Raw genomic sequence first — 12624 nt, 5'->3', positions numbered from 1 at the left:
TTACATCAGCATCTCCAATTCTTCACCCTTTTGAATGGGAACAGTCTCTCTCTGAAATCACTCTAGACCCTTTAGGATTTTGAACTGTCAAATTCTTCCAAGCTGCCTTACCACTGGTTGCATTAGAGGCTGATTTAAGTAACACTTGGGCTGCGTGAGAAGAGATTGCAAGTGTGAAGAACCTGGCTGTGGCCAGAAAAGTGGGCAAGCTGTATTTATGTATAACACCAAGCCAGGACAAGCTTGGAGAAGGGTACTGGTCCTATTGGTGTAGTTACTCGGCAGTATAGTATAGCACTTACTAGTAGAATTGCATTAATTTTCCACACAGATTTTCAGTATCTCCATTTCTGCTTTCTCACTCTCAATATTTACTCATTGATCTGTGAGATGCCTTGACATTAATATTTTTGCAAATTCTGTAGAGTCTGAAAGCAAAGCTGATGAGAGAAATAATGCCTTTTGAATGAAGGTCTACTGTTTTACAAAGGCAAGTATTATGGAGCTAATCAAGAGTACTGGTTGGAAACAGATTTAAAACCAGTTTCATAGCTGGCAGCCTTCAGTGACTGGATGGATTTATTGAACACTGGTATCTTCTGATAAAACCCCAGTCCAATCGGAAATGTTTTAGCCGGAATGAAGTTGGTAGGTGTTGGTGCAGATAGAGCACAAATTGTGCTTCATCCGAAACGTTAACTTGTTACTTCACTTATATATAAGTTCTGAAAGTCATAACTGAAATGTGGCGACCTTCATTGCAGTCTTCTTGATTACAGGAAGTGATGTTTCTGTGGCAGTTTGGTGCTAAAATTTGTGACTGGTGGCCCATTTGGAATAGAAATATTGTGTTAATGCAATAGGATTTTGATTTGATTGATTATTGTCTCACATATGATGCTATACAGATGAAGCATAACGTAAATAGAGAAGGATAGGAGAGAGTGCAGAATGTAGTGTTACTGTCATAGCTGGGGTGTAGAGAAAGATCAACTTTGAGGTAGGTCCTTTCAGAAGTCTGGTGGTAGGGAAGAAGTGTTCTTGAGTCAGTTGGTACGTGACCTCAGATCTTTGTGTCTTTTTCCCGATGAACGAAGGTGAAGGAATGTCCAGGGTGCATGGGGTCCTTGATTATGCTGACTGCTTTTTCAAGGCAGCGGAGAGTGTAGACAGAGTCAATGGATAGGAGGCTGGTTTGTGTAATGGACTATTTATTCTTAAGATGTAAGTGACACTAGCAAGGACAATATTGATTTCGCCTGCAATGGGACTATAAATAATTGAGTTACTGTTGTGTAGGGCAGTCTGGATAGACCAGTACATCTTTTCCTATTCTGTTTGTATATTTGTGTATTCCAAAAGGCCTTTAGTGACCACCTGGATTTTGGGAAGCAGTACTTTTTGAACAGAGGCTAGGGCTTTGAAGTGTGCAATAGGTTTGTTAGAAAGTGGGTCAGAAAATCATTTTCAGAACATATCATCTACTCCTCTTTGAAAATAGAAAATACCAAGCACGCAATGTTTCACCATTAGTTCTGAGTACAGCTGTATTGCATTAGCTTTTGCTTATTCCTCTATTGACACTTCTGCCTTTACCTTGGTGAGATCAAAAGGTTTTAGCTGAAGCAAGACAATGTAAGATGTACTTTCTACCTCACTTTGAGTTTCAGCCAGCAACACGTGTATTTCTTGCACTTCCAACAAGCTGTCATCTGTCCAAAAGATCTAAAACAGGGTGGTCTCAGGCTTTTATTCCTTGAAGTGAAAAGCTGGGATGTAGTGGAACGAGTTAATACGGCAATGGCCCACTCCACTGCATTCTTCGGAACAGAAAACGTTGAAGGGTGATTTAGTTGTTGTGACCTAGAGAGAGTGTGGATAGGAAGGACCTATTTCCTAGGCAATAACCAGGAGGCAGAGATTTAAAGTAATTGGTGTAAGGCCCTGGTGGTCAACCTGTGGCCCAGGGCTACATGCAGTCTGGGTTCTGAGTGCAACCTACGAAACATTTTGTTGATTATTACCCACGCATAGGATAAAAAATAAACTTTATTTATTAATCACGAGTAGGCTTACATTAACACTGCAATGAAGTTACTATGAAAATCCCCTAGTCGCCACACTCCAGCACCTGTTCAGGTACACCGAGGGAGAATTTAGCATGGCCAGTGCGCCTAACCAGCACGTCTTTTGGACTGTGGGAGGAAACCAGAGGAAACCCACAGGGAGAACGCCCAGACTTCGCACAGAGTTGGGAATTGAACCTGGGTCCCTGGCGCTGTGAGACAGCAGTGCTAACCACTATACCACTGCGCCATCCCAATTTCCACATTCAGTTATTTCTATTAACAGATTTTTTCCTGTCGGTAACACTGAAGTAATTTGCATGTAAAATAAGGGCAAGTGAAGTGAGGTTTTCATTGCTCACAACATTGAGACGTGTCCGCTCCCTCTATGTCCAACTTGTAAATATTTATTTTGTTTTTACTATTTGAACTTGATAATTCCAGTAATATGTGAACGATTAAGCATTTTCTATAACTCAATATGAAATCTTCGCCATGTATTAAATGTATTTCATCTTATTCATGGAACCATGGTTAGTTACCAAGCCTGATTTCAATCGTGCGGCCCACTGAGATGAAGGTAGGCCACTCATAGGTTGCCCATCGCTGATATAAGAACAAGGAGTAAGTTGAGAAGGATTGTGGAAATGGAAATCTGGAGCTCTCTGCCTGAAGGAATGTAGGTAGAAGCCCTCATCACTCTTAAAAAGTACTTAGATTTGCCCTTGAGACGCAGTAACGTAAGACGCTATGGACCAAGATTTGGAACTTTGAATTTATTAATTAACACTAACATAATGACTGAATGATCTCCTGTGCCATAAATTTCTATGATTGAGTTGATAAACTGCATATAGTTAACAGAAAATGTTTCAAAAGCACTTTCTCCTGAACTCAATAGAAAGCACAGTTTGTGTAATAGCTCCCAATTACAGAACCATTTGGAAAAAGTTGTAAAATACTTTGCAACTAAACAAATAAGGATAAAGCTACAATCAAAATAAGTAACAGAAGAAACTTGTATTTTGGCTACCTTACACAACCTCAGGTTGTCACAAAACATTTCACTACCAGAAGCATTTCTGAAGTGTTGTTACTATTATAGGGATGCAAGTCCTAAATTTGGGAAGGCCAGTGGGAACAATGTCAAAGGTAACCATGCTCAGAATTAAAATATTGGCACCTGAATAGCAGAAGGTGCTGGGAATCCTCAGTAGGTTGGGTATTAATGGTGGAGAGAGAGGCAGAGTTAACATTTTGGGTTATGATCTTTTATTAAAATAATGATGTTAGAAATGAAGAGTTTTTGGCAAATGCAGAAGCAGGATAACAGCAAGTTCAGAGTGGGCATAAGAAGGGAAAAATATGGACATCTGAGAGAACAGAAATTATTAAATAATAAAAGAGAATGATGGAGAAGGTAATAGAAAAAGAAAAGAAACAAAAGATGTGTTCAGATGTGGCATACATATTAAAGAGAAATGGACAGTGGTTAAAATGTAGCTAGTTATTAATTTACAAAAATTATCCTAGGATCTACATTCACCACAGAAATTTCAATCTACTAATGTCAAAATGTATGAAGTTGCCAGACAGCAACATCTTGCCTTCAGCATTCACATCTTCAATAGTTTTGGGATCTAACGCTTAGCAGTTCTGCTTTTGCATTATGTAATAAAAAGTGAAAATCATAAATAATATTTAAAACCAAGTAACTAAAGTTTTGTCCTAACCGGCATTTAGCACCCAGCAGTCGTTGCCATCTGAAATGGACCACCTTGATTTACTGCAGTGCTGAATCCCATAGAATCGCCACAGTGCAGAAGGAGCCATTTGGCCCGTCAAGTCTTCACTGACTCGTACCTTACCCAGGACACCTCCCCCACCCTATCCCTGTAACCCATGCATTTAACCAAAGCTAATCCACCTAACCTACACATCTTTGGACAGTAGGGGGCATTTTAGCATGGTCAATCCACTTAACCTGCATATCTGGGAGGAAACCGGAGCCCCCAAACCCACCCCTCCCCCAGCGAAAATCCACACAGATGTAGGAAGAATGTGCAAACTCCACACAGTCACCCAAGGCCAGAATTGAACCTGGGTCCCTGTGAGGCAGCAGTGTCACCCTAATTCTGCCAAAAATGCAGGGGTTCCTCGGGTTAGTCCCAGGCCCAACCATCTTCAGCTGTTTCATCAATGAGGTCAGAATAAAGGTGTTTGCTGATAACTGTTCGTGACTCTTCAGATATTGAAACAGTCCATGTCCAAATGCAGCATGACCTACATAAGTAGGCCATCTAGCCCCTCGAGCCTGCCCCACCATTCAATAAGATCATGGTTCAGTTCCACTTACCCATCTGCTCCCCATAAACCTTAATTCCCTTACTGATCAGAAATCTATCTACGTGTGACTTAAACACATTTAACGAGGTAGCTTCCACTGCTTCAGTGGGCAGAGAATTCCGAAGATTCACTATCCTCTGAGAGAAGTTGTTCCTCCTCAATGCTGGTCTAAATTGACTTCCCCTTATTTTGAGGCTGTGTCATCTAATTCTTGTTTTCTTTCTAAGTGGAAATAATCTGTCTGCCTCTACCCTGTCTAGCCTCTTCATTATCTTATATGTCTCTACAAGATCCCTCCTCAGCCTTCTAAACTCCGAGTACAGGCCCAATCTACTCAATCTCCCCTCATAAGCTAACCCCCTCATCTCCGGTATCAGCCTGGTGAACCTGCTCTGCACTCCCTCCAAGGCCAATATATCCTTTCGCAAATAAGGGGACCAAAATTGCACACAGTACTCTAGTTGCGGCCTCACCAGTACCTTGTACAATTGCAGCAAGACCTCCGTGCTTTTATACTTGATCACCTGCTGAGTTTTTGCGATTCATGCACAAGGACCCCCAGGTCACTCTGCACAGTAATTTTACAGTAATAGTAATTTTACTATTATTCCTTCCAAAGTGGATAACCTCATACTTGCCAACGTTACACTTCATCTGCCAGATCCTCGTCCACTCACTTAGCCTATCCAAATCTCTCTGCAGACTTTCCGCGTCCTCCACGCAATTCGCTTTCCCAGTTATCTTTGTGTCATCAGTAAACTTTGTTACCCGTCACTCGGTCCCCTCCTCCAGATCGTATTTGTATATAGTAAACAGTTGAGGCCCCAGCACCGATCCCTGTGGCATGCCACTGGTCACCAACTGCCAATCAGAAAAGCACCCATTTATTCCAACTCTCTGCTTTGATTCCTTCCCTAAATGCACAGTGAATGTACTTATACCTAAGAAACTGCAGCAGTTCAAGAAGGCAGCTCACCACCATCTTCTCAAGAGCAACTGGGATGGACAATAAATGCTGGCCTAGCCAGTGATGCCCACGTCCTGTAAAGTGAATTAAAAAACATTTTTTTCTTATTGTCTTCTGGAAGCTAAAGCTAATATTTTAAATATTTATCTTGCCACGTCAAGGGTAAATCAATAAAATAATGACTTACTTGCCTGTTGAAGGAATATTTACAAGGTTGTATTTTATTATCCATTAGCTAGTTTGTGGGAGATGATTTGGTTGAAATGGCATCCGTAGCAGCTCCATCAAGGGATATACATAGTGCATCTTACAAAGAATCATAGACGTTTACAGCAGGGAAACAGGCCCTTCGGCCCAATTTGTCCTTGCCGCCCACAAAGCTTAATTTTTCACCAAATGTCCGGATTTGGACAATTTGGCTATACCAGAGAACCCTGTTTACATTTGAACTTGCTGCCTGGAGCATGGCTTTACTTTGAACATTATTACAATTGTACAGTTTTTAAGATGATTATGCTTTACAACAATATATTTTGGTTTATAGAATTGTAAAGCTACAGCTCTGAAATATAAGGTAAATGAAGGGAGTTATATAATCTGCTCTGGAGACGGTGATTTGATTGTTAGAGATCAAAGGAGGCATGGCTACAGTGCCTGACTATGGCATGAGTATACCTTGAGCCTCCTAAAGGTGCAACAGGTATCAAGTTATAAAGAGTGGGGCTGTAAAATACCTATATACTTCTAAAATAAAAGGGAATTGGTATAAGAGAAAACTAATTAGCATTTCTATTTGGCTACAAGGCTAATGTTACTCATGTTGCCATGGGGAAGTGAGTAAAGGAGGCCATTTTTGAGATCAGGTTGCAGGCTTCCCAGTAAAGCAGGGAGATGCACGAGGTCAGATTGAGGACTGCATTTGCACCAATTTAGAAGTGGCTGAAAGAGTTATCTAGCTTGGAGTAGGAAGAAGGAATCTACAGTGAAGTGAAAGACAGTTCCTTTTCCAGCTACCAAGCAGGAAGCAAGACATTGGAAAATAAGAGTAATTTTAGACTTGTTCCTGGAGGATGAGGCATCCACTTAATGGACAATGTACTGTTGAACCTTAATGGGAGACTTTCATTCATGCTAAAAATTAAATGGGAGTTTGAAGTACAAGTTTGTTTATAAAAAAGTGTTTTTAGTCAATAATGCTTTTTTAATCACTTAGTAAAAGTTTTAAAAATCTTGACTTTTATTCAGCTGTCAATTGGAAGTTCAAATTTCTCTTTAAAAGTCACGAGTCTCTCTGGATTTAACAGCAAAATCTTCAGCTTTGCTTCTTAATAGGAATGGACCTTTGATGGTGCAGAGTATGGTGGTGGTGACAGGGTAACTTTTATCAAAGGCTGCCAAGCAATATTTTCATTATTGAAGCCAGAATGAATGCAAAAGTAACTGGCATCCTGCACAGTCCCTATTGGTTTCAGCCTGTCACATGATTCAATTTTCATACCAGCCGTAGGATCTTTAATCATTTCTGACTCGAGGCAGGATCATTGGAACTAATCTCTTCAAACAAATAGTTTTTGAAATTCTGATTGACACTTCACACAGATTGTCGTCACCTGATGGTTTCAAGCCTAATTTAAGGCAGTGACAGTTTTAAAAAAGTTCTTTAAATTATGAGTTTGAAAGCGAAATATTTTTATGGACTGCGCATGTCGCATTATCATCGAAGTTAACACGTTGTTGGTAAGGCCACTGCAGCACCATGGTGGGGAAAGGCAGGGTTGGGAGGGGTTGTTGAAGTGTGAGCGCTTCCATCTTGATTCCAATGTGATGAGAAAACACGACAAAACATGAGGGTACATTTCATGATTTCAGGGCATTCCACAGCACTTCGCTGGCTTTTGGTGATAATTCTCCCTCGCACCCTCTACAAGTGCTGACCAAGAATTTGTTTTTGTTCTGTCATAGGATGCAGGTGTTGATGGCAAAGCTAGCAGTTATTCTCATCCTTAATTGTCCTTGAACTGAGTGGCTTGCTAGGCCATTTCAAAGACTGCCTCCCACTAACTGGCCAGGCACTCCCCAACCAAGGCCTGATTCCAAATATCCAACCCCTCTATCCCCCTCCCAATGCAATACTCCCACCACAAATCCTTTCAAGCTTACCTTCTTCATTTAGTGCTGTAAAAATGGGTGTTTCTTGCCTCTCGGCTCCACACTGATGTAGCCAGGGGCATATTTCATTGCTCTTGTCTCAAGCAGTCTGAATAGGGAAGGTCAGGCAAGGCAGGAGTTGGATGAAGTAGGGATCGAAGGAGACTTTTGTGGGGCATAAGTATTTACATAGACCAGGTGGGCCAAATGGCCTGTTTGAGTTTTAAATTCTGTGTTGCTATACTGGCCACGTGGATTTTGATGTTTTCATTGTGTTTTCTTTTCAGAGACAAGCTGTCAGAACTCCATGGCAACATGTTTGTGGAAGAATGCACCAAATGTGGCAAGTAAGTTCTCTTCATTTCCAGAACCTCGCATTCCTGGGTTTAATATTTTTGAAAGCTGCAGTAACAGCTGAATGGATCTCAGTTCACTCGGGGACCTGTATATCATGTCCCCAATTTTGTAATGTCTTTTTCAGCAATTTGGTCTTCTGTATTCAGAGCTAAAGTATCTGCATTATTGGCTACTCTTCACACCTGATGCTCTTTCCTCTGGGGTCCACCAAAGATCTGCCCCCAATAAAAGTAGAAAATTCTGGATAAACCTGGCAGCATCTGCAGAGAGAGAAACAAAGTTAATGGTTTGATCCGTATGGCTCTTCTGCAGAACGTAGAGCAAGACCTGTCCCTGATACCTTGCTGTTCTTCATCTTTGTGCTTCTCCTTGCCCACATCAGCAAACATGAAGTTATCTTCCCCATTTACTGTAAAGATTCCCAGTTTGCCATTTCCCATCTCTTTGATCCTTCCACTGCCTCTGTTTTTGAATCTGTTTATCCGATATCCAGTCTTCAGTGAGCCCGAGTTAAACATTTCGAATACCAAAGCCATTTCTTCAGCCCCCAGCACAAATGCTGCTTCCTCATCACTGATTCCATCTCATTTCCAACCCTCGGGCCATTCACAGTCTCCACCACAAGCTATGTTGCTGTGACCCCACTTCCTCTTCGTGACAAAGACAGCTATTTGCTCAATATGTCAACCACTCAGACAGGTTAGAGGCGTTATATAAGTTCAGGTGGTTAGCTTTAGCAATAGCCAAACCATACTTTGCTCCAATATTTACAGGTCTAGCAAACACACAAACCACACTTGTATATAGGCTGCACTTCTAATCCGATTGCTCAGCTGTGGAACAAAATTATTAATGCTTATATAAGCATGCTCTCAAACTAAGCTTTGTGCACAACTTCAATCGGTTGCAAAAGGAAGGTCCCATTCTGTGTAGTGAAAACGAGTTTTTCTCTTTTTCAATTTCCCTGCCCCTGCCAATGTGGTGACCAGTTATATTTCACAACCTGCAAAGAAGCTATATTATTGTATCTGTTCTTGCACATGCATTTCAATCTCGACCCCATCCATCCCCTTCCTACCCACTCCTACACACAGAGGGCAGAAAAAATTGAATCTTCTGGCTTGAGAGTATAAATTTTGACCCTCTTGGGTGGTTTCTGGCCCTCTGAAGTTTCTGAGTAATTGCAAGTCAATCTTTGTGCGTTTAACAATTTTTATTGGCGTTTCTGTGCATTGCAGGAGCCTTTTCTATCCTTCATGCTTCATAAAGTTTCCCATTTTAGCTGTGTACTGTAAAATTAAACTGTTATGTGCAATGAATACAATTTAAGGCTATGGTGGCTTTTGTCATGACATAGTGTGAAATTCCTGTGAAATGCAGGAACAGGTGAGACTTAGGAAAATTGGTGGTGAATGGCAAAGCTTGAATGCTCAACTGCAGTGTCTGTTTCCTTTATGACTTCAAAAGGTGAAAGGTTTATCACATTTTGTTGATTATAGCAATATCTCTGTTTTTATAGCCTGTTGCTGCTATTATTTTAAAATAACCACTTCATTCTGTTAAGAATTGTTGGGGTCGGTTTAGCTCAGTTGGCTGGACAGCTGGTTCCTTTTGCAGAGTGACGCCATGCCAACAATGTGGGTTCATTTCCCATACCAGTTGAGATTACTCATGATTATCCCTTGCTTCATCAGGGACCAAGGCAACTTTATCTTTTATTTTCCCATTTTATGAATTGTTTAATGCAAACATACAGGCCCTTTTAATGAGTTGTAATATTAGGCTCATGGTTCCTGAGCAGTGTAGCTTTACATTGTGTTCTGCTTCCTGCCATACCTTTAATAACTATATGATGTATGCTACAGTAGGTGATCTTATACATCTTAGTTTGCTTGGCCAGAGTAAAGTAGATGCATGGTAATGAAATGCTGCCTTTGTGTTATTGAGGACACAGCATTAAAAGCTGTAGTTGTTTAAAGATGTTTAACCTTTAAACATTAAAGATGTTTAATTTCTGCAACATTCCTTAAGCTTAAGTCTATCTTCAATAGGATAAATACATCAAATTGAAGAGATGTTAGTGTAACATGGGATGCCTTGTCTTTGTATATTTCATATTGGCCTGAGTTTGTGTTTGCGTCTTATTTTGACATGTATGTTAACTGTGAAGTACAGACATGAATCAAGTTAATACCGGTTAAATTGTTCACAAAAATATAATGAACATTAAACTCTGCACGGGAATTTAATCAAGTTTACTGTTCCGCCGTTGATCTTGGCTCTGACCTGTTTCCACAATAAGTCTGTTCACAGAGGTTTCACTCATCTTTCCAAAAACAAGTGTCACTTTGAAAATCCTCTTACTGAGTTATGGGAGTGTAGATAAGGATAATTGTTATTGTTCAAGCATCTTTTCTGTTTTACAGACATACGTCTCCAGCAATTTTCGTAAGCAAACTGAGTCTCTTACCAGAACCTGCACGTTTGCTGTTTGCAGTTATACAGCAACAACTTGCATTTATATAGGCTTGTTAACACTGTAAAACATCCCAAGGTCTTTCTCAGAAAAAGTGAACTGCGTAAAAAGTAATTGGGACAGATAACCAAACATTCGCGCAAAGTGGGAAGTTTAAAGGCAATTCTTAAAGTAAAAGAGAGCGAGATATTGAGGACAATAAATTTGAGGAGGAAATTCCAGAGTGTGGGGCCCAGGGGACTGAGAGCACAAACCCCCCCAGTGTTCGGATGAATTGAGCAGGAAATGTATAAGAGATTTAAATTAGAGAAACACAGTTGGGAAAGGAATGTTGTAAGTTCGGAGAAGGTTATAGAAATGATGAAACAAAAGGCATTGAGTATATTTTTTATATTTCTGTAAGTGACCAAGTAGATGACGAATGTAACTAAATTGAAGTCAGCTAATTGACACGCATGCTGGGAGCGTTCAGTCAGTTCCTGCATTCAGTGTGCTTTAACACTGCTGTGTCCTCAGCAACTCAGCACTTTGTTGTATTTCCATTATCTGTTGGTTTTTGTACCCTTGTGAGCTAGAAATTGCACATATTTGTGCACTGCACCTAAGCACTGTTTATTCCAGTTAGTTAATTCTGATGATATAGTTAGCACCTACTGTTTAGAGGAAAGCAGTTACCTATTGCAGTTAAGCTGATCTGAAGACAGGATTACACTTCAAAAACCACAGAAACCTAAAAATCGATCACTGCTGGCTACAGTTGCACAGCAGGAACCTTGGAACAGGGGCAAGTCAATCGGCCCCTCAAGCCCACTCCATCATTCAATAAGATCACAGATGTTCCAATTGTAACCTCCCGCCTATCACTATGACCTTTCACTCCCTTGTTTATCAAGATTCTATCTACCTCTACCTTGAAACCACTTCCACTGACCTTAGAGGATAATGAGTCTTTGAAACACTTCTCTGAGAGAAAACAATTCTTCTCATTTCTGTTTGAAATGGCAACCCCTTATTTTTAAACTAGGTTCTTGTTCTAGATTCTTCCATAAGAGGAAAGATCCTCTCTACATCTACTCTGTCAAGACCATCTGTCAGGCTGTTGAACGTTTCAATCAAGTCCCTTCTTGCTCTTTAAAACTCTAGTGGATATAAATCTAGTCTGTCCAAAATTTCCTCATAAGACAACAATCCTTACTTGTAAACTTTCTCTGTACTGCTAACACCTGTACATAATCCCTTAAACAAGGAGACCAGTACTATATATGGTACTCCAGATGTGTTCTCACCCAGTGTCCTATACAATTGAAAACTTCCTACTTTTAAATTTAGTTTCCCTCGCAATAAATCATAACATTCTATTACTTGGCCTTATTACCTGCTGTACCTTTTACAATTTGTACACAAGAACTCTAGATCCCTCTGTATCTCAGAGCATTTAGAGAAGCAAGGATTGATTAGGGACAGTCAGCATAGCTTTGTGAGTGAAAAATCATGTCTCACAAATTTGATTGAGCTTTTTGAAGGGATAACCAAGAAGGTAGATGAGGACAGTGCAGTTGATGTTGTCTGCATGGACTTTAGCAAGGTCTTTGACAAGGTACCGCATGGTAGGTTGTTGCATAAGATTAAATCACATGGGATTCAGGGTGAGGTAGCTAAATGGATACAAAATTGGCTTGATGACAGAAGCCAGAGGGTGGTTGTAGAGGGTTGTTTTTCAAACTGGAGGCCTGTGACCAGCGGTGTGCCTCAGAGATTGGTGCTGTGTCCACTGTTATTTGTCATTTATATTACTGATTTGGGTGAAAATATAGGAGGCATACATACGTTTGCAGATGACACCAAGATTGGTTTAGTGGACAATGAAGAGAATATCTCGGATTGCAACAGGATCTTGGACCAGTGGGCTGATGAGTGGCAGATAAGAGTTTAATTTAGATAAATGTGAGATGATGCATTTTGGTAGATTGAACCAGGGCAGGATTTACTCAGTTAATGATACGGTGTTGGGGAGGGTTACAGATCAAAAAGATGTTTATAGCTGCTTGAAAGTGGAGTCACAGGTGGACACAGTGGTGAAGAAGGTATTCAGCATGCATGGTTTCGTTGGTCAGAACATTGAATGCAGGAGTTGAGGTGTCTTACTGAAGTTGTACAAGACATCGGTAAGGCCACACTTGAAATATTGTGTACAGTTCTGGTCACCGTATAATAGAAAGGATATTATTAAACTAGAAAGAGTGCAGAAAAGATTTAATAGGATA

At 40.5% G+C, this 12624-nt stretch overlaps 1 protein-coding gene across 1 annotated transcript in view; it reads left to right on the top strand.

The window, feature by feature from the left end:
• The window catches only part of sirt6 (sirtuin 6), a 49630-nt gene that overhangs the window by 20694 nt on the left and 16312 nt on the right, over positions 1 to 12624 (top strand). The window contains exon 4 of the mRNA XM_080212947.1: positions 7815 to 7874. Within this exon, the coding sequence (XP_080069073.1) occupies positions 7815 to 7874 (60 nt within the window). The remainder of the gene's footprint in view (positions 1 to 7814; positions 7875 to 12624) is intronic.

The sequence above is a fragment of the Carcharhinus amblyrhynchos genome, chromosome 26 (genome assembly GCF_965287045.1).
Source record: "Carcharhinus amblyrhynchos chromosome 26, sCarAmb.v2.hapA, whole genome shotgun sequence".
In the NCBI taxonomy this organism is placed as follows: Eukaryota; Metazoa; Chordata; class Chondrichthyes; order Carcharhiniformes; family Carcharhinidae; genus Carcharhinus; species Carcharhinus amblyrhynchos.
Note: the sequence above shows the minus strand (reverse complement) of the source record. Positions and strands in the feature narration are given on the sequence as shown.